At 39.2% G+C, this 24,982-nt stretch overlaps 1 protein-coding gene across 1 annotated transcript in view; it reads right to left on the bottom strand.

Annotated features, from left to right (window-relative positions):
- The window catches only part of AFF3 (AF4/FMR2 family member 3), a 533,714-nt gene that overhangs the window by 201,362 nt on the left and 307,370 nt on the right, over positions 1 to 24,982 (bottom strand). The window contains 1 exon segment of the mRNA XM_045445721.1: positions 1,384 to 1,464. Coding sequence (XP_045301677.1) covers positions 1,384 to 1,464 — 81 coding nt within the window.

The following is a 24,982-nucleotide window of genomic DNA, read 5'->3' as shown; positions in this document are numbered from 1 at the left end:
TTAAAATTGGCAATGGATACAAATGGGCAATTTGTAAAGGAAAAACGGTCAATGCTCAAACTCCAAAGTAATTGGAGAAATGCAAATTAAAACAATGGGATATCAGTTTTTCACCCACACTACAGACACAATGATATAAAACCAGATAATGTTAAACGTTGGCAAGATGCATAAAAAAGTACTATTGAAACACAGTCAAAGCTAAATATGGTTTCTCATGTTTCCAGCACCCAATTCCTATTCTAGATATCTGTACTAGAGATATTTAATAAGAGATATATAAGAGACATTACAAAAAATGTTGGTTGTGCTAGTGCTTGTGATAACAACAAACCATAAACAATTTCAATATCCATCAAAAGGAGCTTGACCAAATAAACTACAGTTCATATGACAAAAGATTGTGCTGCTATTAAATAATGAAGAACATTTCCATGTATTTACTTGGAAAGATCTCCAAATACACTTTGTTAAGGGAAATGAAAGTCAGCTTTTAGGATGGAATTTACCACTGTGATAATTATAATGAAATGTTATTTTAATAATTCACTGTAAAAAGTTGCAATGTTGGTATTTAGCAATGATATGCATTCAAGGTATCTGAAAAACTCTTAGAAGAAATGTTTGTAGAACTATACCACTTAAGAGTTTTTTAAAACTGCATATGCACATATATGTATATAATGCACAGCGAAGATGGCTAAAAGGGTACACACCAAACTCTTGAGAGTAAACTCTGGGTAGGGAAATAAAATCTGGATGAGGGTATTGGACACTTTTATATTTTGCTTCTACTTGCATAATTTTATATTTATGAATATGTAGTTAAGTGTTAGTTGTATGGTGAAGAATAGAAAATAAAACCTATTAGACTCACATGTAATTTAAATAGATATATTGTGGCTGATTTTTTGAGTGTGTGCTTGTCCTTAGAAAATATGGAAATTTGTCTTTTAAAGTCCTAGAAAACATTTTAAGGTTTACAAAAGATCCCCAAGAGCAATGATATACTACATGTCTTCAATTCTAAGACATTGATTTTAAGATACATCATCAATTTAATAATAGCTTTTCAGGAGAAAAAAAAAGACACAATCACACTGAATGTATAAAATGATTGTAAGATGCATTTCAATTTCACAAATGTTTTTAGATAAAATGACAATTATAACATGCATCACATTTTGCAGAAAGTATGGAAGTCAAAGCTTAATTTTCTCCTTTTGATGAATAAATACATGCTTGCAAATTGTTGAAAATCAAAGCCATATGCCTCTGGCAGGAATATTTACAGAGGAAAAAACAACCAAGGGAAAATCCACTATCCACTAAAAATCTCTGTGTGAGTAAAGCATATTCCTCCTGAGTGTTGCAAGATCTCACCTTATTTGGAAATGGAAATTTGCTTGGTTCCACTTTGCCAGGTGCTTGAACAGCAGAAAGTGGTGGGAGCCAGGTCATCTCCTAAAGAGAGGGAAAAAACACAGCTTTGTAATACAGAGATTATTTAAAGTCAGTAGCATATAAAACAGCTATATGAGCCTGCCTTAATACATGGAAGGGACAGGAATGAACAAGAGATGAATAAAGAATGAAAGGGATTTTTTAAAAAAGGATGTGAGACCCACTTTCATGATTTCCTAATTTTACCAATTCTTGGTTCCATGGCTATCCCCATGCTCCCTTTATATCTTAAAAAGATCTGCAAGGCTGTCCTATTTTTTACTTCATTTAAGCTCCTGAGTAAAGGGACAACCCAGTAGTAAAAGCTCTATGGAAAATGCTGTACAAAGGGGGCTGCTTCTCTTGGACTTGATCCCACAAAATTTCACAGGGTGTTTCTGAAGGAATGTACAAAGTACTTCTGACTTTAGGGTCATTATTAGAGGACTTTTTTATTTTGTTCAAAACTAATATTAGTATGAGTTTTCAATAAGCCCCACATATCACTTTGGTCTTCATAAAAATTTCCTTCATGGAGAAGTAAAAAAACGTATCACATGTATGAAATAGAGAGAGAAGTAAGTATCTTGCCATTTTTATAACACAGTATTAAGAATACAACTTCAGCTCAATGCACAGTCCTCTGTGGTATGTGTTTTGACACACACACGTACACTGCACTGTGTGAGAGAGAACGGTTGTTTATTCACTTATAGTTTTCTCCTCCAGTTCCACCTCCTGGAAGGGATGTGCAGTCACTAAGTGATTGTACAATTAAATTCAATCAATTTCTGATCACCAGGAAACTTACTCGGTGTTTACAAGTAGGGTTTTAACCCGTTTTTTTTTTTTTTTTCCTTCCACCTTCAAACCCAAGCAAGCATAGAAACAGTAGTTGATCTGTTTTAAGCAAAGTGAGAAATTCTTTTTAGTTGAAGACATTTTCTCACCTCGCTTGGGAAAAAGGGATTCTGTCAGGTTTTTCAAGTCAAAGACATTCTTAAGGATGGTCTTGTGCATTTTTGTTTTGTTTTGTTTTGTTTTGGTAACTCTCCTCCTTCAATACCTTAGATAGTGCAGACCCACACTGGGAGCAGACAGTCAAACCCACCCAGGGAAGTATTTATTGACCTTATTAACATCTCTCACCCACCCTAACACCTGTTCTGTAGGTGGGTTAAGCTCATATACATTTGAGATGTCCCTTCTCCATTGTGCTCTTACCAAGGTGTTTCCAGTGGAAAGCAAAGGAAGATCCAGTGACCCTCTATGTCCCTCTCTCCTCTTAACTCTGCTCCCCAAGTCTTGGCCAGTTCTATCCTGTATCTATCCATGTTGTCTCTTTTGAGGTAGTTATGCAGGAATGCTGAGTTAGTGTCAAGGAACAGAGTGGGTGCTCAGTATATTTTTGGATGAAGGCCAAATTGGGACAGTATCTCTGCAATATCTCTACCATACTAATCACACCTTCACTACTTTTAACCTGAATTACTTTAATAGCTTCTTCACTGGTTCTTTCTTTTGCTGTTATTAATCCTTCTGCTACACTCCTGCCAACTTAATTTTTCTAGACTACAGATCCAGATGAAGAGCTTCACTCCTCCAAAATTTTCACATCCCACTATATACATAACAATATGATGACGACCATGGCCACAATGACTCCTGTTGTGCTTTACAGTTTTCACAGTATTTCCACACAAGATTTTAAATTTACACTCAACCTTTAATTATTACTAATTATTATTACATCCATATTGCTCAAAGAGATTAACTGATTTGCCCAAGTTCACTCAATTCATAAATGCCACCGCTGAAATTTGCACATATATCTCATACCTCCAGCCCACTATTTGTCTTTCACTTCACTGCATTTGCTCTTAAAGACCTCATCCTAGTATTCAAGACCTTCTACAACAAAGTCTGTTTTCCGCCTTGTGCCTTTTTATTAATCTACACGCACAGTACGTATAAGAAAAACTACACCTCTGTTTTCATTGACACTATACTTTTGTGTGTGAATGTCCTGCCCTCATATGCACTTTGGATTTCTATCCATCCACTAAGGCTCATCTTAAACATCATCTATGTCTTGAGGCCTTTGCTGATTCCCCTTCCATTCCAAGATGATACGACGGTTCCCTTCTCATGCTCCTCCAAAAGTATTTGTTTTTCTCTCTCGTAGTACCTGTTAGATTATTTTCTGTCTTACAGTTTTATGAGTACATACCTCAATCTGCACACAACCATTTCTCCCTCTTTCCCCTCCCATTCCTTCCTCCAAAGTAGAAAAGAAATCATACTTAGGAATCTCAATAATATGTTTCAATAACATTCAGATCTATTAAACATAATCCTGTAAAGAAGGACTGAAAATTTCTTCAGAGAGGGATACTGCCAACATGTCTTTGTGTAGACTGAAGCACATTATAAATACTAAACACTCAAAATTAACTCACTGAATTGAACTGAACACCCATATTTCAATGCAAAACTGCTCACTAACTTTATTTTAATTCTAACTATTTCTATGTAATTTTTCAACCTAATGAGTTCTGCTAAATATATGAAGTAATGATAAACGGTTGCTTAAAACATTTAAATCTTTAGAATTTCCAAAAAAAAAAAATAAGAATTCTTTACACAAACTATTTAAATATATACTTTAAAAATCAATGTGTGATGATTTTTTAAAAGATTGATCATTTATTATGTAAAAATTCTCCATTAGGGTTAGATGGGAAAATTAAGAACAAATAGATTATTCCTATTTCCTCTTCTGTCACACTAGCTCAGTGAGCTTAGGTAAGTGACATCTTGAGTAAATTGTAGTGATTTTAAAACCACAGACTTAGGAATCAATCAAATCTCAGCTTGTAGTATTTTAGAACCAGAGGAAATAGAGATGTTAACAATCTCATGGTTTAATCATGAAGATTAAATGAGATAATACATATAAGGAGCACAGCATGTTCCTTTATGTTTAATCACTCAATAAAAGACAGTACTGATTAACATCAAACTGAGTTTCAGAATTCTGGGTCTCTAAACTGAGAAACAGAATTTCTCTCTGAGCTTTAGATATTGGGATACTGAGATGAGCGAATACATGGGAAAGTGTTTTGATAAAAGAATGAAGTATTATGCAAATGTAACCTGCAATTAAGCTAGCAATTATTAACACAAACTATAGAGTACTAAAACAGAAAGTTATTTAAAGCAATTACCATGATTCCTAAGAAAGAATCATAATAATGATTCTTTACACTGTCCCTAAGTTTTCTCATGGGAACAGAGCCTTGACATAATAATAATGAGATTTGTTTTTTTTTAAGCGTTTAATTTATACCTGTTTCTAGTAGTTTAAAATGTAAACAAAGGTAAAATTTTTGATAACTTCTAAAATTTCACTTAGTTTGTCTCACAAAATATTCTTCACAGGAAAAGATTCCTACCCATTGCAAGGTCATCAATCCCATGCCACTGTGCCCATTGTCCCCCACCCCCACTCATGCTCTTGACTTCCTCTTCTCAACCATCCCATCATCACAGTGGCTATCCTGTAGCCACTTCCTGGATCACAGAAGTAATGTAAGGCCAATTACTCCAGAGTTTAGGTAGTTGCTTTTTGAACTTCTAATGTCCCTTGCCACTTATTTGTCTGCCTTCCTTCCTTTTTGATTTTCTTGCCACTTAGGAATGAGGTCACACCCTATTCCTCAACACTGAGAGGGCCTCAGTTTTGAGCTTAGGTTCCTTAGCCAACTGGTAGGATTAAGAATAAGACATATCTGTCTTAACACAGCCTCACTAGTCCCATCTCTCCAAGCAGATGTCTAGTTACCCAAAGGATATATTTCAGGGTGTCTTCTTATTTCTTATATAGGCTTAAAATGCCAAGTCTCTTTATAGTAAATACACTCACTTTTCTGCTAAATGAAGTAACAGATGGTTCAATGATAACGGTATAGAATACTGCATTTCATTAACTGTCCAACTTTTTTTTTCTATCCTCCTTATACTGGTTTTCTGAAGGCCATGGGGCATACAGGCCAGTGTCCATTTTCATATCTATTTTACTGTAAGATTGACCTTGAGTCCCAAGAGTCCAGAGCTTAAAGGTGAGCAGACTTTCATGTACTCATTTTGCACAACCCTCTCCCTCCATGCAGCTCCCCAATTACTCTGGTGTCACCTTCATCAGCCTGTCCTAGGACAAATGGTCAGAGGCTTAGGGCATCCATTTGTTAAGCAGTGTAGCTCTTTGTTATTCAAGGCAGTTGAATTTTAGCCTGAAATCTTAGTGTTCAAAATATACAGTATAAAGATCCGCAAAGTATAGTTAGTTTGCAAACAGAGGAAACCAGAAAATTTTTGAACAACATTTAAATTTCCCTATTAAAATCAGCAAATAGAGAAATACTTTCCCTGGTCTCTCTCCTTGCCTACTGTCTCCCCACTACAATCTATCCTGATCACTGTCACCCAAGTGTTTTATTTAAAATAGTTACTATGCTACACTTGCTCAAAAGCTTCCAGTGACTCTGGTCCAAGCATTCAAGATGCTCTGTCATATGGTGCCATCAAGAAACACTGCAGTGTTACTGCTTGTTACTTTTCTGTACGGTCCTCCCCACAAGCCAGATGGGTTTACTTCTTGTCCTGCCCTAGGTTTTCCTATCCTGACATTTTTTTGCTTTTCCTTTCATGTTGTTCCAACTTCACTTATCTCTTCATTCTTTCTCATCCCTCGTCTCCTTATGAAGGTCACTGACCAGTGTGATCCTTAGTGAGAGCCACACCCTCCACCTCTCCATTACTGTGATCTGTGTCCCCTACTTAACATTTCCATACTACCTGGGGCTGTGACTTTACCTTTCATGTGTTACCACTCTCAGATTATGAATTTATAACCCTTGTTAGATTAGAGTAAAACCTCGGTTTGTGGGCATAATTCATTCCAAAAACATGCTTGTAATCCAAATCACTTGTACATCAAAGCGAATTTCAAGAACCGGTGGCTCAGTTGTGACCATGTGATGTTTGGCATCACATACACATATTGCAAGACATCGCTCATTTATCAAGTTAAAATTTACTAGAAATGTTCACTCATCTTGCGGAACACTCCCAGAACACGTTACTCACAGTCCAAGGTTTTACCGTATAACCTGTTTGAAGGAAGGGATTATGTCTTTTAAACTCTCTTATAGCTCTCTGGAGGCCTAGCACAATGGATAAAGTAATAGGAATTCATTTAATTTCCCTGGGATTCTCTTTTCTCTCCTTCTAGAATGATAACACCCATAAGCTATACTTGTCCTACGAAACACATATGATGGTTGCCAGGATTGAGAGCGACTGAATATCTTCTTTCTCTTTCAGCAATGTTTCAACATCTGCTGCCAACTCAGAGGTCTGCTAAAACGGGGCGTCTACCTCCACAGGCCTGGCAGATGACCATAGCTAACTCCAGCATTCTTTGTGCTCAGAAACTCACTCTTCTCAAAATAAAACACTGGTTTAATTCCATCACTTGGGAACAAAAATACAAACTGCCAAAGTCGACTTTTATGTATGGCGGTGGCTGCTGCAGATCAGAGCACTATTTTGTTTTCAGTTTCACACAAATTATTTGTGTTATGACACTCTTATCAGATAAGTGCTTCCAACAACAGAAAAGTGTAATAAAAATTACATATCCTTTAAATGCGGGTAGCTAACAAGCGTACTGTATCTGGTGAAGGGAAACACTCTGGAAGGCCCATACCTGGGATTCAGAGCAGCAGCTCTTGAGTAAGAAAAACTGGGGGAAGCACACAAATCCTTCCCTAATGGGGCTAGAGAGTATATTCTAATTGTCAATCCATCCTTGGACTTTAAATAGACTTCAAGGTCAAACTCGAAGGCTGGGCGGATTTTGGCTCTGAACAAGCAGGCTAAAGTTTTACCCTAAATCAACAAAAATTCAAGAACATCCTCATTTTGTTACTATAGTAAAAGACCTATAGTATGAAAAATAATAGTAAATATAATGTATTCATGTCCATTAAGAATAACAACAATCATTATCCTGACGGAAACACTACTCATGGAAACCTTTCAGAAAAATAGTAGCTGCTGAAAAAGGAAAGTACTTTCTTCTATTTTTTTTACAGTACAGCTTAGGCTGCTAAAATTATAACTAAGCAAATAACCAATAAAAATGTATAATTGTAGCATTACCAAAAATCATAGTGAAATCTTGTTTCTTCATATTGAAAACCCAGGAATATGTCCAATTTGGACTAAAACTGGCCTGAGAAGGGGATTCCCAGGAGCTGTATTTTCTGGTCTTATACATGTCTCCTGGAGAGAAGAATCTCCGATTTGGAACACCAACTAATCTAAGCCAGAGCCTTTTAATTTAAGGCTATCCCCATGTTCTCAATGAGGTTAATCATCAATGGATAAAATGGAGGACGCACCACGTAGGTCAAGATTAATGGCATCAATTTGAGAAGCAGTTTTCAATTCAGCTTTCACAGATTGAGAAAGACAAGGAGAACACCTGTGTTAGAAAACAGTATGACCCCATGGGCCTATGTGGGGAAGGCAAGCACTGGGGACTGAAAAATACAAAAGCCTTCAACCTGGAAATTTCAAGGTTGGGTCTTAGGTGGGTGCATGACACTTGCTCCTTGGGCCATCAGATTTTCAGTTCTCTGATACCACACTGTGTCTGGCCTTTCATTATTTCCCTCACATGTAAAGAGTGTGATTTCTTGTAAGGAAATCCATCCTGTGCACTAGAGACCCACGTCTCAGCTCCCTGACTTCAGCATCCCTGTAAACTCTGGACTCTCCAATAAGGATTAGAGGATAGCTTAAGGATAAAAGCACTGACTGAAGTCAAAATACAGCTGCCATTCCAAAAATTTATTTCATGCTAGATCCCTTCATTTTAGACTTTTCTGAAGATTTCTTGTTCTAGATGCAGTTTTGTTGTTTTCCAGTTTCTTTGGGGGCAGGAAGATGGATGTAACTTGTTTTATTGTCTTGTCCCTCTGTGTTAAGAGCATTGTTTTATCTATTTCCCTGGGACTTTCTGGAAAAATAAGAACCATACGATTCCATAATTCATTTTTAGATTCACCTGGCTTTCAACATTCATTTCTTCCCCCGGGCTTAAAAATATTATAATTTCTATTCTTTAATTGTGGGTTGTCTCTAGAACTAAACATTGTGTTAAAATGTTAAAAGTAGTAAAATCACTTTGGGTTCTTGGAATTTAAAGAGGGTTTTGATGTTGAGTGTACAGCTGTAGGAACTTAACGACTCTTGTTAAACCCAGGTGACAACTTCACCCTAGAGTTCCTGCTGCAACACACAGACACCTGCTAGTTTCCTGCACTCTTAAAAACCTTGTGCTCCTGTTGAGAAGCATTAATTAGTGTAATTTTAAAAGATGCTTTCAAAAAAAAAATAAAGCATTTGGCGGGGCAGTAGGAGGATTTCCCACATTCTGAATATGGGACTGTATTTTCCTGTACCATTTCTTTTTTGAAAAAATTTTTAATGTTTATTTATTTTTGAGAGAGAGACAGACAGAGTGAGAGTGGGTGAGGGGCAGATAAAGAGGGAGACACAGAATCCGAAACAGGCTCCAGGCTCTGAACTGTCAGCATAGCGCCCAATGTGGGGCTTGAAACCACAAACTGTGAAGTCATGACCTGAGCTGAAGTTGGGACATTCAAACGACTGAGCCACCCAGGCGCCCCTTTCCTGTATCATTTCTAAGAATAAGTCATATTAAGTCTAGGTTTATGAGAAATGAACCAAATTCCTAACCAGCTCATAAGAAAGGTCATGTTATTAATGGTGCCACTGTCACCTTACTTCTGCTCTACATAACACCTTTTTTGTGACAGCACAAACATCCAGAAATTAGCCCTCCTACTAGATGTATAGACTGTAATTAATCCTAGAACTAGCTGTGGTTTGCAATAATCAAACTGCTCTTTCAGACGTATCTAAGGGTAAAGAAGGTATTATTTGGGACAGAGAGGAAGACTGTGGAGGCCAGGAGGGGGAAGAGGGTGATAATTACATTCTTGGCCATGTTTTCCTCTTACTTATGTTCCTGAACCCCCTTCCACAGACAGATAATCATAAAAGTGCATTCGCCAAAACCCATCTCTCAATTATAGAGAAGTGGAATGGCAGAACAGGTTTGGAGTCAGCATCTGAGAAACCACGTGTCATCTTGTTCCTGCCGTGAACCAGCAGAATGACCTTGGGCAAGTTTGCTTTTCTGATTATTGATGTCCTCATCTGTAAATTGGTGTTAATAACCCTATCTTGTAGGATTACTAAAAGGGTTAGTGACAAACAAACAGAGTGCATAGTGTCTGGCAAAAAGTAGGTGCTCCAAAGAAGGTGATTATGGCTGTATCACTACCTTTACAATTAGCGTTGGCAGCTTTTGGCTTAGACTTTGTGAAGAGATGGGGATGGCTATAGGAGAAGGCATTTATGAGTTTGTTTTTTAATCTATTTCACTCTGTTAATTATTTAATATTTAACTGGTTAATTATTCATAGTCAAATAGAAGGCATAATGAAAGTGTGCTTATTAAACAATAATTTGCTTCCCTCACTCCCTTTGCTACTAAAGCACCATGTGCATAAAGAGGGGGGTGCTGTCTCATTGTCTGGTATTTTTCTGAAATGGGACAATTAGTAATAAGTGGAATGCATTCTCTTTCCAAAATTTGGTTTGGGGTTCTTAAGAGATTAGAAGCTTTGTTTTTATGCCTATAGACTACTACTGCAAGTACTGACCTGAGAGCTCTTCTAAAATGATCTGAAGGAGGCAATGGGGAAACATGAATATAGAGACAGAAAGCTACTGGATCATGGTGGTAGGAGTTGACATCAAGGCAGGGCACAGAGCAAGGCAGGCAGGCAGGGTAAGAAGAGAACCAGAGAGCCACTGGGGCTAAGATAAAAGTCCCTGGTACAGTAGGATGTCTGGTTCCCCAGAGGGAAGGCAAGTCTCAGCAGCTGTGCTGCCCTTAGCCCAACCTTGCTGATGGTGCACGCCTTTCTCCCTTTCAAGTCCTTTCCCAGCTAAGTTCCCTTCGAACATGCAGGTTTCTGTCTATTAACTTCACCCAAGTATTTCTTCTCAGTTTGAGGGGTAATTTAGAAATCACTGAGTAGCATTGCCCTAGCTAGCAGGGATATTTCCTCATCTTATGGATGGATGTAAAAGGCAGGATGACTTTAAAAAATACAGGAAATGTCTACTGAAGTATTCCAGATACAGACAGCCAAATCGGGAGGAAGAAGGAAAGCTGGTTAGTTTTGGAGAGACCATCTTTTTTTTTTTTCTTTTTAAACCATGAGGTTAATATATCCTGAAAAAGGGGAAGCAAAAGATTAAAATACTTTCCACCAGAAGTTCATAGGTCTGCGAGAAAAGAGAAGTTAGGGCCAAAATAAAAACAGAATGATAACTACTTTTCTTAGAAGAAAAGGCAACAAAAAAGACTGAGTTAGTATAGCCTGTAAAGAGCTTATCCCTTGGGAAAAGATATTCTGTGAGAACAAAGAAATGAAGATAAAAGACGAAGGCACCAAATTAATGATGTCTAAGGAAGATAAGATCCTGAACTCAGATGCTGTGTCTTGAAAGGGGGAAAGAAAAGACCTTAAGGAAATTAGGAAGCAAAGATGATCTTGCAGATGTCTCCATGGGGAGAAAGTGAGAAGGAAGGTTCAGAATACACAAAAGCAAATGGACAATCTACAAATTTGAGACAGATGTTTCTATTCCTTGATCCTTGCTGACAACACCAGACATAGTTTCCTGTCTTGAGAAGAGGTCTACAATCATGCTGAATAGTTTATGACTACTTAGACCAATCAATTCAGTTTCTACTAGTGCATCCAGATGTACATTCAACTGAACTCATTTCTAACCATCCACTATGTACCAGGTGCAACACTATGTCCTGGGGATGCAACACAGAATACAACGCACGTGGAATTGTGAGCACCAGTGGGGCAACAAGCAACAAACAGTGAACACTGTAAACACAATACATCCATATTCCTCGTGGCTGCTATGTTTTTATTTCTTCTGGTTTTGTTTCTCATGGAGCCACCCCAGCCACCAATGTCTATCCTGGCCATAATGGATTCTGGTTGAGGTATCATAGTTCTCATGGTTGTTGCATTGGTCTAATGTGTCTAATTAGTTTGGCAAAAAAGAAGAATAAGTTGCTGTGTCAGACATCCAAGGGGCTACCTTGTGGAAAAAACATTACATGTGGCTCATGGAGACACCCAACATAATTAGAGGCAACTTGTTAAAGCTCTCAGGAAGAGTTTGGTTTCTATAAACTTTCTAACAATTTCTGACAATATTCCACAGGTGCTTTGTGCTAAGTACTGTTTTAGGTGCTGGAGACACAGCTGCAAATATGATCCCCATCCTCACAGATGCTACGTTCTGGCAAAAATGAGATAGACAGTAAACATGTACATAACTTTATATAGTATTATATAACATAACACAATGCAGTTTAAGATAATATAATATAATATAATATAATATAATATAATATAATATAATATAAATAATATAATATAATAACCATTAAAACTACTCAGTGGTAAACTATCCATTTCTTAAAATGGTGACCTGCATATCTTGGAAGCATTTGAGATCATCACAGCGAGAGGTCTCTGGGAGTCCCAAGTTTGGAGTACCTACTTTCTTCTGATTAGATGGGGCCGCATTGGGGGGACTTGAGGCAATCCCTGCCCTCTCTGTTTGTATCTATTCCTGACTCAGTGAAGTTCTTAACTGCACATGTAATCTCTGTTAGGCTAGGACACATGATTTCAATTTAATTTTTAATTTAATTGAAAAATTATCTTCACTGCATCTTTCTGTTTACATAAATAATATATGCTTCTTGTTAAAAGTTAAACATTGTAAAAATATAAAATGCAGGAAAGTGAAAGCCACTCAGGATCCTAACAACTATGGAGAATGCTCAGAGTGAACAGTTTCAAGCACTGGGTACTTATCCAATTCTTTATATACTTATACTAATATGGGGATTACCCACATATTTTTAATGAGGTCATACTGTTCGGTGACTTAATCATTTTCATCTTTAATTTCTTCTTTGCCAATACAGCTGATAAATGTATCTTCTTTTGAAAGGCTACACAGGCAATCCACTGCCTGGAAGTACTATAGTTTATTTAATCTGACTGGAAGTATGATAGTTTATTTAATCAAGTGATGGAGAGTTGGTTTGTTGCCTTTTTTCGTGACTATAAACCATACTTTGGAAAAAAATCCTTGTACATCGATCTTTTCATGGCTCTATATTACTTCCAGAGTATAAATTCCTTGTATAGAATTTCTAGGTCAAATGGCATAAATATTTCAAATGCTAATATATTGTCAAATTGTTCTCTCAAAATGGTCTATTAATTTACATATCCTGTAACAGTATATGAAAGCCCTTTTCATATGAAAAGTATATAAAAGTTTCTAAAGACTTTTATTAATACTCTTCTTAAAAATCCTATTTGCAGTGGCTACTGGACCAAGATGGTGGCATAGGAGGCTACTGAATTTCCCTCCTCTCATGGACACACTGAATATACACCTACACATGGAACAATCTCCTCTGAGAGAAATCCAGGAACTAGATGAGTGAATTCTACATGTCAGGTGACAGAGAAAATGTCCACATTGAAACAGGTAGAAAAGGCTGAGACTCATGCCATAAATACCATCCCTGGCACAGCATATAACTGGGAGGAAACCCCTAAGTCCCAGCTTCTCTCTGAAGAGCAAAGGGTATGGGTCACATAGCTAGCACCCCAAATTTGAAGGCTTCCATTTGAGGGATGGGCCCCCAAATCACCTAGCTCCAAAAGCCAGCAAGGCTCACATTCATGAGTCCCACAGGATTACAAAAAACACAGAAGCAGTCATTAAGGGATACAGGAGCGTTTGTGGCTATACACCTGGGCAAAGTGCAGAGGTAGCAGGCAAAGATTCCCATCTCCCAGTTTCTCCCTGGATGGAATAAGAGTGCATGCGTTCCAGAGGGGCTGGCTTCTGATCAATGTGCATCTAAGTGCTAACTACAATCCTCCCCTTTGGGACACTGAAAAGTCTTGGCATACTCTCAACTACTGGGAGCCACTACAGAGCCAAAATGGCAGCTTGGACAATCACAAATGTTTGAGAGGTAACCAGGAGCTCAAACTGGGTGGGTTGACTGGACTCAACTATACAAAACCAGTCTGTCAAGCCAGGGAGAGGTGGCTGTTTTATCTAATATGCAGAAACAAACACAGAACATCTCAGAAAGGAAGAAATTGGGAACTGTGTTCCAAACAAAAAAAGATAAATCTCTAGAAACCAATCCTAATGAAACAGAGATAAGTGATTTATCCAATTGAAGGTTCAGAGTAATATTTATAAAGATGCTCACTGAGGTCAGGAAATCAATTTATAAACAAAGTGAGAATTTCAACAAAGATGTAGAAAATATTAAAAGGTATGAAAAAATCACAAAGCTGATGAATGTAATAAATGAGTTGGAAAATTTAATAGAGGGATTGAACAGCACACTAAATCAAGAGGAAGAAAAAAAAATCAGTGAACCTGATAACAGGGCAGTGGAATTCATCCAATAAGAGGTACAAAAAGAAAACAAAAAGAATAAAAAAGAGTGAGATAGCTTAAGGGACTTATAGGACACCATTACATGTACCAATATACATTATGGGGATCCCAGAAAGAGAAAAGAGAAAAATGGGCTGAAATTTACTCAGATAAATAATGACTGAAAACTTCTCTAAGTTGAAAAAGGAAACAAACACCCAGATCCAGGAATCCCAGAAAGTGCCAAAGAAGATGAAGTTCCAAAGAAGAAGAAGTTTCCAAAGAAACTCATGCTGACACATATTATAATTAAACTGTCAAAAGCTAAAGACAAAGAGAGAATCTTAAAAGCAGCAAGAAAGAAGTAACTTGTTACATACGAGGGAAATACCACAATATTATCAACAGATTTTTCAGGAGAAACCTTGCAGGCCTGAAGACAGTGGGGTGATACATTCAAAATGCTGTCACAGAAAAAAACCCTGCCACCTGAGGATACTCTACCTGAAAAAATCCTTCCATCATCACTAGACCAGCCTTTTAAGAAATGTTAAAGGGAGTTCTTCAATCTGAAGGGATGCTAATTAGTAACATAAAAATACAAGAGAGAATAAAACTCACTGGTTAAGGTAAATATGTAGTTAAATACAGAATACTCTAATCTTATAGTGGTGGTATATAATTACCTATAACTGTAGTATAAGGCTAAAAGCCAAAAGTATTAAAAATAACTACAACAATTTGTTAATAAATGCACAATATAAGAAGATGTAAACTGTGAAACAGAATAAAAGACCTGATACAAAAAAATTCCTAGAAGAGAACACAGGGAGTAAGTTCCTTGACATTGATCTCTCAGTTTTGACACAAAAAGCAAAGGCAATAAATGCAAAAATAAACAAGCAGGACTCCATCAAACTAAAAGCTTCTACACAGCAAAGGAAACATCAACAAAATGAAAAGAAAACTTGTGGCATAGGAGATTTGCAAACCACATATCTGATAAATATCCAAAATGTATAAGGAACTCATACAACCCAAAAGCAAAAAAAAAAAAAAAAAAAAAAAAAAAAAAAAAAAAACAAAAAAAACCAAACAAACAAACAAAAAAAAAAACAAGTAACCCAAAGATCTGAACAGACATTTCCCAAAGAAGACATACAGATGTACAACAGGTATATGAAAAGGAGCTCAGAATCACTAATGATCAGAGAAATGCACATCAAAACCACAATGAACTATCACCTCGCATCTGTTAGGATGTCTGTTATAAAAAAGATATGAGATGAAAAATGCTGGCAAGGATGTGGAGAAGATTAAGCCCTTGTACACTGTTGCTGGGAATGTAAAGTGGTACAGCTACTATGGAAAACAGTATGGAAGTTCCTCAAGAAATTAAAGTAGAACTACTACATGATCTAATAGGCTCACATTTGGGTATTATATCTAAAGGAGATAATCATTATCTCAAAGACGTATTTGTCTTCCCACGTTCATTGCAGCATTATTCATAATAGCCAAAGAATGGAAACAACCTAAGTGCCCACTGATGGATGAATGGAAAAAGAAATTGTGGTATGTATATACAATGGAATATTATTCAGCTTAAAAAAAAAAAATCTTGCCTTTTGTGATAACATGGATGGACTTGAGGAAATTATTCCAAGTAAAATATACTAAACAGAGAAAGACAAATACTGTCCAGCATCACTACAGGTGGAATCTAAAGAAAGTTGAATTCATAGAAACAGAGAATAGAATGGTGGTTGCCTGAGGTTGGGGTTTGGGAAAAATAGGGAGAGGTTGGTAAAAGAGTACAAACTTTCACTTATAGGATAAATAAAGCCTGAGACCCAAATGTATAGTTGTTAATGATGTAATGTAAATACTGTATTGTATAAATGAAATTTGCTGAAAACTTAAAAAAAAGGTGAGATGACAGAAGTGTTAATTAACTTCATGGTGGAAATATTTTCACAAGGTATATGTATATCTCATCATCATGATGGACTCTTTAAATATATTATAATTTTATTTATCATTTATACCTCAACATTTTTTTTACCTCATTGCCTTTATTTATTTATTAATAAATAATATTTATTTATTTATTTATTTATTGTTTATTGATTTATTTTTGAGAGACAGAGAGAGAGAGCGCGCAGAGGAAGGGCAAAGGGAGAGGGAGAGAGGCTTGATCTCAGGACCATGAGATCACGACCTGAGCCAAAATCAAGAGTTGGATGCCTAACCAAATAAGACACACAGGGGCCCTGCTGCCAATTTTATAGGAAAAAAAAATGTTTGAACTGTTGCTTTGATTGCATCTCTAATTATTAGTGTAGCATATTTATTAGGCATCTTCTTTTCCTATTCCTGAAATACCTTTTTATATCTTTGCCCGTTTTGACATCAGAGTATTTAGAAATTAGCTCTGTTTATCTGTCAGGTTGTCACATAAATACATTTTCGAATCTATGGAAAGAATTCCTGAAGTAAAAATGGACAAGAAAACTTGGAAGGAAAAGCAACTCTTTAGAAGAAAAGGTGAACAATACAAATTTTATCTTTGAAAAATATTTAATATAATTACCAATATGTGACAATTTTATTATATAGCAGCAAACGTGTCTAAATATTGAAACCTGATCACAAAAAATATTTATTGTAATAAAAGCCTAAATAGAACAGGACAGTATTATTCCAATTGAAAAAAAAGATGTTTGAGTGAGTGTATACATGTAAGGGAGTGAGTCAGCAGGTGGGTGTGTTTGTATGTTTGTGTGTGATTGTTGGCTATACAATGGTTATGAGGGACCTTACCAGGGTGATGAAATCTGAAACTATATAAGGGTGATGGTTGCACACTCTAAATTTACTATGAATCACTGAATTGTACACTGGAAATGGGTTAGTTTTTTGATATGTAAACTATGCCTCAATAAAGTCATAAAAGGGAGAGCTAGGCAGTGCTCAATTATGCCCTGCAGATTAGAGTAGAATAGTGGTAATGATAAGGTAAGGACCCTTTTGACTTAGGGAAGGAGCCACAGAGAAGTAGCAGGTTTTTGGTGGAGGGTCAGAACCCACATAAACGTGTCCCTGATGGTAGTGGGAGTAAGGAAGCTGGCTTGATGAGGGGAGCGTGGAGGGTGGTGCTGGGTGGTAGTGAGTGCCCTGGCAGGGACCGAGATGAACCTGGAATGGGTAACATGCACTCAGATAGTGGAAGCGTATAATGGAACAACTCAGCCAGTGAAGAGATCTAAGCCTGGGTGTAACGACAAGAGTGGTTCTCACAAGAAAGAAGGTTGGCACAAGTGGGGTGCATCAAGAAATTGCTAGAAATGCAAAATTCCAACTAAACATTTAAAAAATGTTACCTTGTTTAAAGCATATTTATATTTTATTTTTTTTTCAACGTTTATTTATTTTTTGGGGGGACAGAGAGAGACAGAGCATGAACGGGGGAGGGGCAGAGAGAGAGGGAGACACAGAATCGGAAACAGGCTCCAGGCTCTGAGCCATCAGCCCAGAGCCCGACGCGGGGTTCGAACTCACGGACCGCGAGATCATGACCTGGCTGAAGTCGGACGCTTAACCGACTGCACCACCCAGGCGCCCCTAAAGCATATTTATATTTTAAAACTTAATGCTTCGCAGTTCCTAGAGACAAAGAGAACAAAAGCACTGGGCTCAGAATGAGGAGAGACTGAGGCTGGTCCCAGAGCCATAGGGAACCATGGAACCAGGAGGGTGGGGGAGGAGGGCACCTGGCTCAGAGAAGTTATCTACCCAAGGCCACCAAGTCATTCTGTGGCTCACCTAGAATATGAAATGCATCTTTGCATTTGCCTTCAGTTTGCAACTGGGGTTTGGTGAGAAGTAGATAAGATACCATATTTCATATTATTTCATAAATAGTATGATGTAGAACAAGTAGCATCAGCAGTAGTTAAGTGTAAGTATAATCTATACACTACTCTAGCATTATTGGTTCTCTTAGCATTTCTTACTCAACCCTGGTCTTCAACCCTTCTTTCTCTACCTTTCCTCTCACCAAAAATAAACAAGAAGTGGGACAAAAGAGAAAAAAGGGAAGGGAAAGAAAAAAGCAGAGATCAGAATTAGGTGAAGTGGGCAGGTGAAGGCAAGTATACTAGGAATCAGGACACCTTGCTCTGTCCTTGACCAGGATGTGTGCTTGACTTACCGGGGCCTTTGGTTTCTCATCTGTGAATATCGTAAGGAAAAATGCAATAATCAAAGACCTACCAAAGGAACTCTTAGACTCTTAGATGGAGCCTACCCAACTCCACCTCAAGAGCAACTGTGTATACACATAGCAAGATTCTTGCTGAAGTTTACACAGAAATTACCTGGCTACGTTCAGCTCTTCTGAGTGACAGAAATGGAAAGTAATTACTCTGGAAACCTGGTCTCAATACACAGCCAAGGTCTTAATGTTCTCAGATTCTCTGGAATTTGCCTCTTCCCTTTTCTTGTTATTTCTTTTGTATCTCTTCAGGATGACATGGTGACAATTTTTAAAAACAATTTGTTTTGATCAGCATCAAGTCATCTGGTTAAGCCAAGCACCATTTTTACTTCAGAGTTAAACAATCATGCTCTAATTCTTAAATTGCTTCCCCACCCTGGGGAAGTTCATGTCCAAGTCTCTGACATGTAATTCTAAAACCATCTATCATGAAATACATTTGAGCGCAAGGAAGTTAGGGCAACTGCAGCTAGGGGAAAGGTCATTAATCCTGATGCCAGATTAATCTTCCCTAAACACCTTTTCTATCATGCCACCTGTCTCCTTAAGAGTCTGCTTAATTGAGAGGGCCCCTGATTGCCCATTAGACTAGGTCCCACTTCTCAATCTTGTCTCAGGCCCTGCCTGACTTTGACATGTCCAGCATGCTCCTTCCAGGAGCCGTCATTTAGGCAAGTCAGGCTCTCCGTGCTGCTCATAGTAAGGAGGCTGTGTGCATCTCACCTTGTAGGGCTTTGCTCAAATGTTGCCCATCTGCCTTCACTTCCCTGTCCACATCCTACCCTTCCATCACATATCAGTTCACAGCCCATACTGTTCAGGAAACGTCTGCTTCCGTCTTCTTTTTCCCAACCTTTCCTTCCTCTGAATGTCTATAACACTAACAATTTATAGCACCCAATCTGCCACTGAATGAGATTACAGGTAAGCCTTCGGAGGGCAGAGACCCCCTCTTTCGTTCACTGCTACATCTCCAGGACCTACCCTAATGCAGTGTACTTGCTAAAGTACTTGCTAAACAATTCCTGAATGAATGATTACTTAGCATATGAGATGTGAGGAGGTAATGATTGTTAAACTACCATGCTATAACATACACTCATATGATTTTTTGCTGTCAAGTAGGTAAGTCTTTTCTTCCAACAGTGCTGGGACAGCTCAAAATGTTTCTGAAATTTCTCTTTGGGAACTGTTCTACATCATGGTCCTTTGAATTCCTGGGGGAGGAGTGTGTCGGGGGGAATCTCAGTGTATAGAGTGGATATGAATTCAGAGAGAGTGAAAAGTCACTTAGAATCAAACCTCAATAAACTGCCTAATCAAGCTAAGGAGAGCTATTTTGGATCAAAACCCAAGTAAGGATGCTGGTTCTTCCCTGTTCATCTTCCTTGCTCTCAAGGAGAAAGTAGTTCTAGGAATGCTTGAGAGATGACATCATGAGAATGAGTGTTTAACTTCTCAACATGACTTTTTGAATGAATTAAAGATATCCCACATACGAATATTTCTTTTAAAGATGAACCTAGCAGGGCACCTGGGTGGCTCAATCGGTTGGGCATCCGACTTCAGTTCAGGTCATGATCTCATGGTTTGTGGGTTCAAGTCCCGTGTGGGGCTCTGTGCTGGGAGAGCCTGCTTTGGATTCTGTCTCTCTCTCTCTGCCTCTCCCCACTCATGCTCTGTATCTCTATCCTTCAGATATAAAAATTAAAAACATTAAAAAAAAAGATGGACGTAGCAACTAAGCACATAGTAGGAACTAAATCAACACCCACTAATCTAATCTTATTAACGGCTGTAGTTTGGTTCTGTGCAAATATGAACTTGAAAACAAATTTGATGCTTTAAAAATACCAAGTTTCTACAGTAGAACAATAAAATAACCCAACAGTAGGAAACACAAGAAAATGCATGGCTACCTCTGGAGAGGAAGGAAAGTGTAGGGAACTTTTAAATTACAATTCTCAGGGGGGTTTCAAATTACACTAAGAAGAAAAGGAATGTACTAGATGTTTCTGGAGTTCTTTATAATTGTATCTTTTTGGCTCCTAACAAAGAACCAGCAGTAGAGTCAGGATTATTTTGGACAAATTTCAAGAAATTAAAACAAAGGTTAAAAAAAAGAAGAAGAATAGAGGTCAGTCTGTTTACCTAGTATGGACAGATGGTTGTATTTATGTAGTTAGACTAGTAATGCAGAAAGACTTCCAAAGTTCCATGAGGCACATTTGCCAAGAGAATGCCTCAGGTTGGCAGAAGGTAGAAACACTGTATTGGGTAAATATTTAGCAACATTGATGAATTTTTAACACTAATATCTCATTTGCAGTGGAATATGCTTTATGGTCTGAAATCTCTTTCCCCATTCTGTTTTATAAGTGATGATAAAAATCAAAACATAATCACCTGTCGAGGATGAATCCTGCACCTGTGAAACAATATTTCACGCAAACCAGCTTCCTAATTACAATGGAGAGGGAACTGGCACAAGGAAGCACACTTTTCCCACCATTCCTGCAGTGGGCTGCAGGCTGTCAGATGAAGGGCTGGTTCAACCACGAAAAACTGCTAAAATCATCTTTTATTATTCCTGTCTGCACAACAAATAGCTTTGTCTGGGGCTCAATGATAGGCTCCAGCCAAAATGAGAGGGCTCAGCTCTGAGGTATCTAATAGCAGCCCTAACTAAGGTAGAGACCAGAACACCAGGAGTGTCATGATCATGTTCTACAGAATTCAGTGGCGAGTTGGCTAGTGGAGGGCACTAGTCTGAGCGTGTTAAGGGGCATAGTAAAAAGAAACACGAACTCTGCTGTAAGGGGGTTTACAGTGCAGGGGAAGTACAGTACAGTACAGTATGAACTCTGCTGTAAGGGGGTTTACAGTGCAGGGGCAGTACAGTACAGTAAAGGGGAAGGTGGAAATCTACAAACACATGCAGACATTAGTAATACAGTCCCTTGGGCATGTGTGGCAAACTCCAAATGCAGGATGGGCAGTGATGCTTGGAGCTGAGCAAGGCAGCAGTGTTCACTGTGAGCTGGCATGTTCAGGACTCTGTAAAGGAGGTGAAGTAAGCCAGTAACAGAAGTTGAGACCTAGGTAATTCCAGGAATAAGTTGGTAGGGTATTTGAGCTGGGGCAAGGGGATGAGTGGAAGTCACCTGGGCTTGAGTAGAGAGCTGAGGAGAGTAATGAGAACGGTCTCCGCAGGGCTTCGAATGCCAGAGTGTGCCATGGAGGGTGGGTTGGCAGTGGTAGGTTATGAGGGTTTGAACGTGGAGGGTCAGACATGCCAGGTGCTGTTTTGGGCAAAGCAACTTGGTGATCGTGTGCCAGACAGTCTGGATGGGGGACAGTGGGAAAGAAGGCAGCCTTCTGGGGAAAAAAAAACTTTTTAAAAACAGTTGAGAAATGTAATTACAATAGACTAGGAAGGAGAAGGTGACAAAGAAAAAATCCGGTGTTTTAGCAGCACAGCAAGGAACTGCTTTTAGAGGACACAAAGTCTGCAGGACCAACTTCTCATCTTACAGCACGTTTCTTCAAAGGCAGTTTTAAGAGCATACTATACCCAGGCTTGGATGATGACTGTGAGGGGGCAACCATGACCCACCCCAACTCCTAGATCCCTGCTCAGTCCGGCCCAGCCCTGCCCTAGGTGCTGCCAGGGCACAAGTTCCCCTTTGCTCTTCCATGTTCTCCTGTTATTACTGCAGACAGGAGTGAGCCTGGTCAATTTGTATTTGAATTAAACAAACAAGAAGGTATACCAACCTGCCTGATTTATTCAACTGCATTAGAGGCTTAATATGGTTTTTGCCTGGGTTCTGGCCATACAGAAGGAATATACAACACAGTCCTTCCCCTAAGAAGACTTGCATTTAGAATCTGGAGGCCCAGTGGACACACATCAGTTATAGAGTGTCACAAAATGGCATGTAATTCATGGCAATCTTATGTATTTTAGATCATAGGGGCTATAAGACGTTAGAGACGTTTAACATCTATGACCAGATAATTTTTTTTTTTTAAATTTTTTTTTTTTTAACGTTTATTTATTTTTGGGACAGAGAGAGACAGAGCATGAACGGGAGAGGGGCAGAGAGAGAGGGAGACACAGAATCGGAAACAGGCTCCAGGCTCTGAACCATCAGCCCAGAGCCTGACGCGGGGCTCGAACTCGCGGACCGCGAGATCGTGACCTGGCTGAAGTCGGACGCTTAACCGACTGCGCCACCCAGGCGCCCCAAGACCAGATAATTTTAAAAGGCAGAAAGAGACCCAAAATGAGCAGAGCAGCCTTGCTTGAAGAACTCTTGCTCTTCCCTTATTGAGAATAAGACTTTAAAACAGAGGAAGTGTTGGGCTCTGAGGAAGAGGGAAAGTATCTGAATTGATGTACAAAGAGTACAAGGAATGACCAATGCAATCACTGAGTCACCTTTAACTGCAATTTTCATCACAGCTAAAATCACAATTCAAGGGACAGATGAACAAGTTCAGCTCCCTGGGCTACCACTGAGCAGAGCATGAGCATCTAATATATTTTCAAAGGCGCCATGTACCGAATGCTCACTGCGTGCCAAGAACCACACCAAGCACTTCCTCTACATTTATTTCATGCAATCTCAAAGCAACTGTGAGGTAAGCACTATGTTAAAGATGAGGAAAATGAAGATTTGAGAGGTTAAAGAACTTGCCCAGGGTCACAAAACCAGGAAGTAAAGGAGCAACGCCTCCACCTGTCTCTAAGCCACCCTGTTTCTGTGCCTACCTCTCCAGTGGGGGTGGGACTGTGCCTACTGAAACAGCTCCCACTGCCCTCAAGCAGGGGATCTCTGCGGTTCCACAGTGTATGCTTCCAGAAGGGACATAGGCCCCATTTTGTCACTCATTCTCTGAAACATGGAAAATTTGACTTTTCAGGGGAAATCTACTTTCCGCTATTACAATTTTGTAAGCCTAGCTAGCTGCAGGGATCTTGGTACTTTCAGATATACACCATTGGTTAAAAGGGGTGTGTGTAATGGTAAGGGGGAGTCTGGGCAGAAGGTCAGCTTTGGCCTAAAGCAAGGGGTCTATGATTTTCTGACACAATCAGGGTTTCAAGTAAGTTGTAGCTTTGGTGCCTCTGCTTCTACACTAACATTTATTGAGACCTCATGCATGTGAGGCCCCATACTCAGTTCCTACACAAGTCACACGTCCTCCCATTTACCTGCTTTCTTCCCAAATGTCTTAGGAAAGTGCTCCAGGAGTCCTTAGTTCTTTCTGCACAGAGAAAGCCTTCCATTCCTCCAAAAGCATTGTCTTGGGTCTACCTGACTTCAGGTCTGACATCCGAGGTTTCTCTCTGTGGGCCTTAAACCAGCTGACAACAGACAGTGGTTGATGCAACTCTGAGGGCTAACTGTCAATGCAGTGAGCCCCCCGACAGGGGGTGTCCACAGATTGACCATGCTGGGCCCTGGGCCTGAATGCTGAGTCATGGGGGGAGTGGTTTGCCTGCTTTTCCTCAAGGAGGGAAGGCACTGGCACTGGATACTTGTGCTTTTGCTTTGCCATGGTTGGGATATACTGCCTAGCCTTGTAAGCTTCTCTATTTTTTTTTTTAAAGCTTATTTATTTATTTTGAGAGAGAAAGAGCAGGGAAGAGGCAGAGAGAGAAGGAGAGAGAGAATTCCAAGCAGGCTTTGCACTGCCAGTGCAAAGACTGATGTGGGGCTCGAACCTACGAACTGTGAGATCATGACCTGAGGCAAAATCAAGAGTCAGATGCTTAACCAACTGAGTCACCTAGGTGTCCCTTATAAGCTTCTCTATTAAAGTACAAGGTTCCTCATTCATAACTCTCTTAAATTACCTTAGATAAGGATTTCTAGCTTGACACCTCCAGCATCTGGCAGGGTTTCTGCTCTGTTCCTTTCTTTTCTACAGCCATGAAAGTGCCCTGAAGAGCTGGTCTCTATCAGACAAACTCCCTGCAGGCATGACCTTCATGCACAAAGACAAGTCAGCCTTCAACAGAGACACACCTGCAGATGGAGACCTGCCCGATCTGGCCCTAGGTGCACAGGCGCAGCCTGCACAGCATTACCAAAGCAGGGCCAGGGTTCCTTTAGAACTAAACCAAAAATCTGGAAAAATTAGTTCCAGCACTGCCAGTGTAAATGGGCAGCCTACATATCCATGTGACCCAGCCCCTGCAGGTGTGACTGTGTAAGAAAGATAGGTGTCAATTGGTTTGTTCGACAGCTAAGAGCCAAAGGCAGAGCAGTGTCTGAAGTACCACTGCCAGAGTGATCACTGGGCTTGCCTCATGTCCTCCGTTGGGCTTTCCTGTGTCCCCGCTGCCTGGACACACTCTTCCTTCCTTCCTCTCCATCTAGTGTGCTCCTTCTCTTCCTCCTCAGCTCTCACCTCCTACAGGTCCATGGCTTTTTCCTGCATCTTACACAGTATGTGGCTTTGAGTATGTATCTATCAAGAGTGTTTTGTGAAAACATCTTTGTGTGTGTCACACACACACACACACACACACACACACACACACACACACACACACAAACTTAG

Source organism: Leopardus geoffroyi, chromosome A3 (genome assembly GCF_018350155.1).
Source record: "Leopardus geoffroyi isolate Oge1 chromosome A3, O.geoffroyi_Oge1_pat1.0, whole genome shotgun sequence".
NCBI classification, from domain to species: domain Eukaryota; kingdom Metazoa; phylum Chordata; class Mammalia; order Carnivora; family Felidae; genus Leopardus; species Leopardus geoffroyi.
This window is presented reverse-complemented; position numbering and strand designations above follow the sequence as displayed.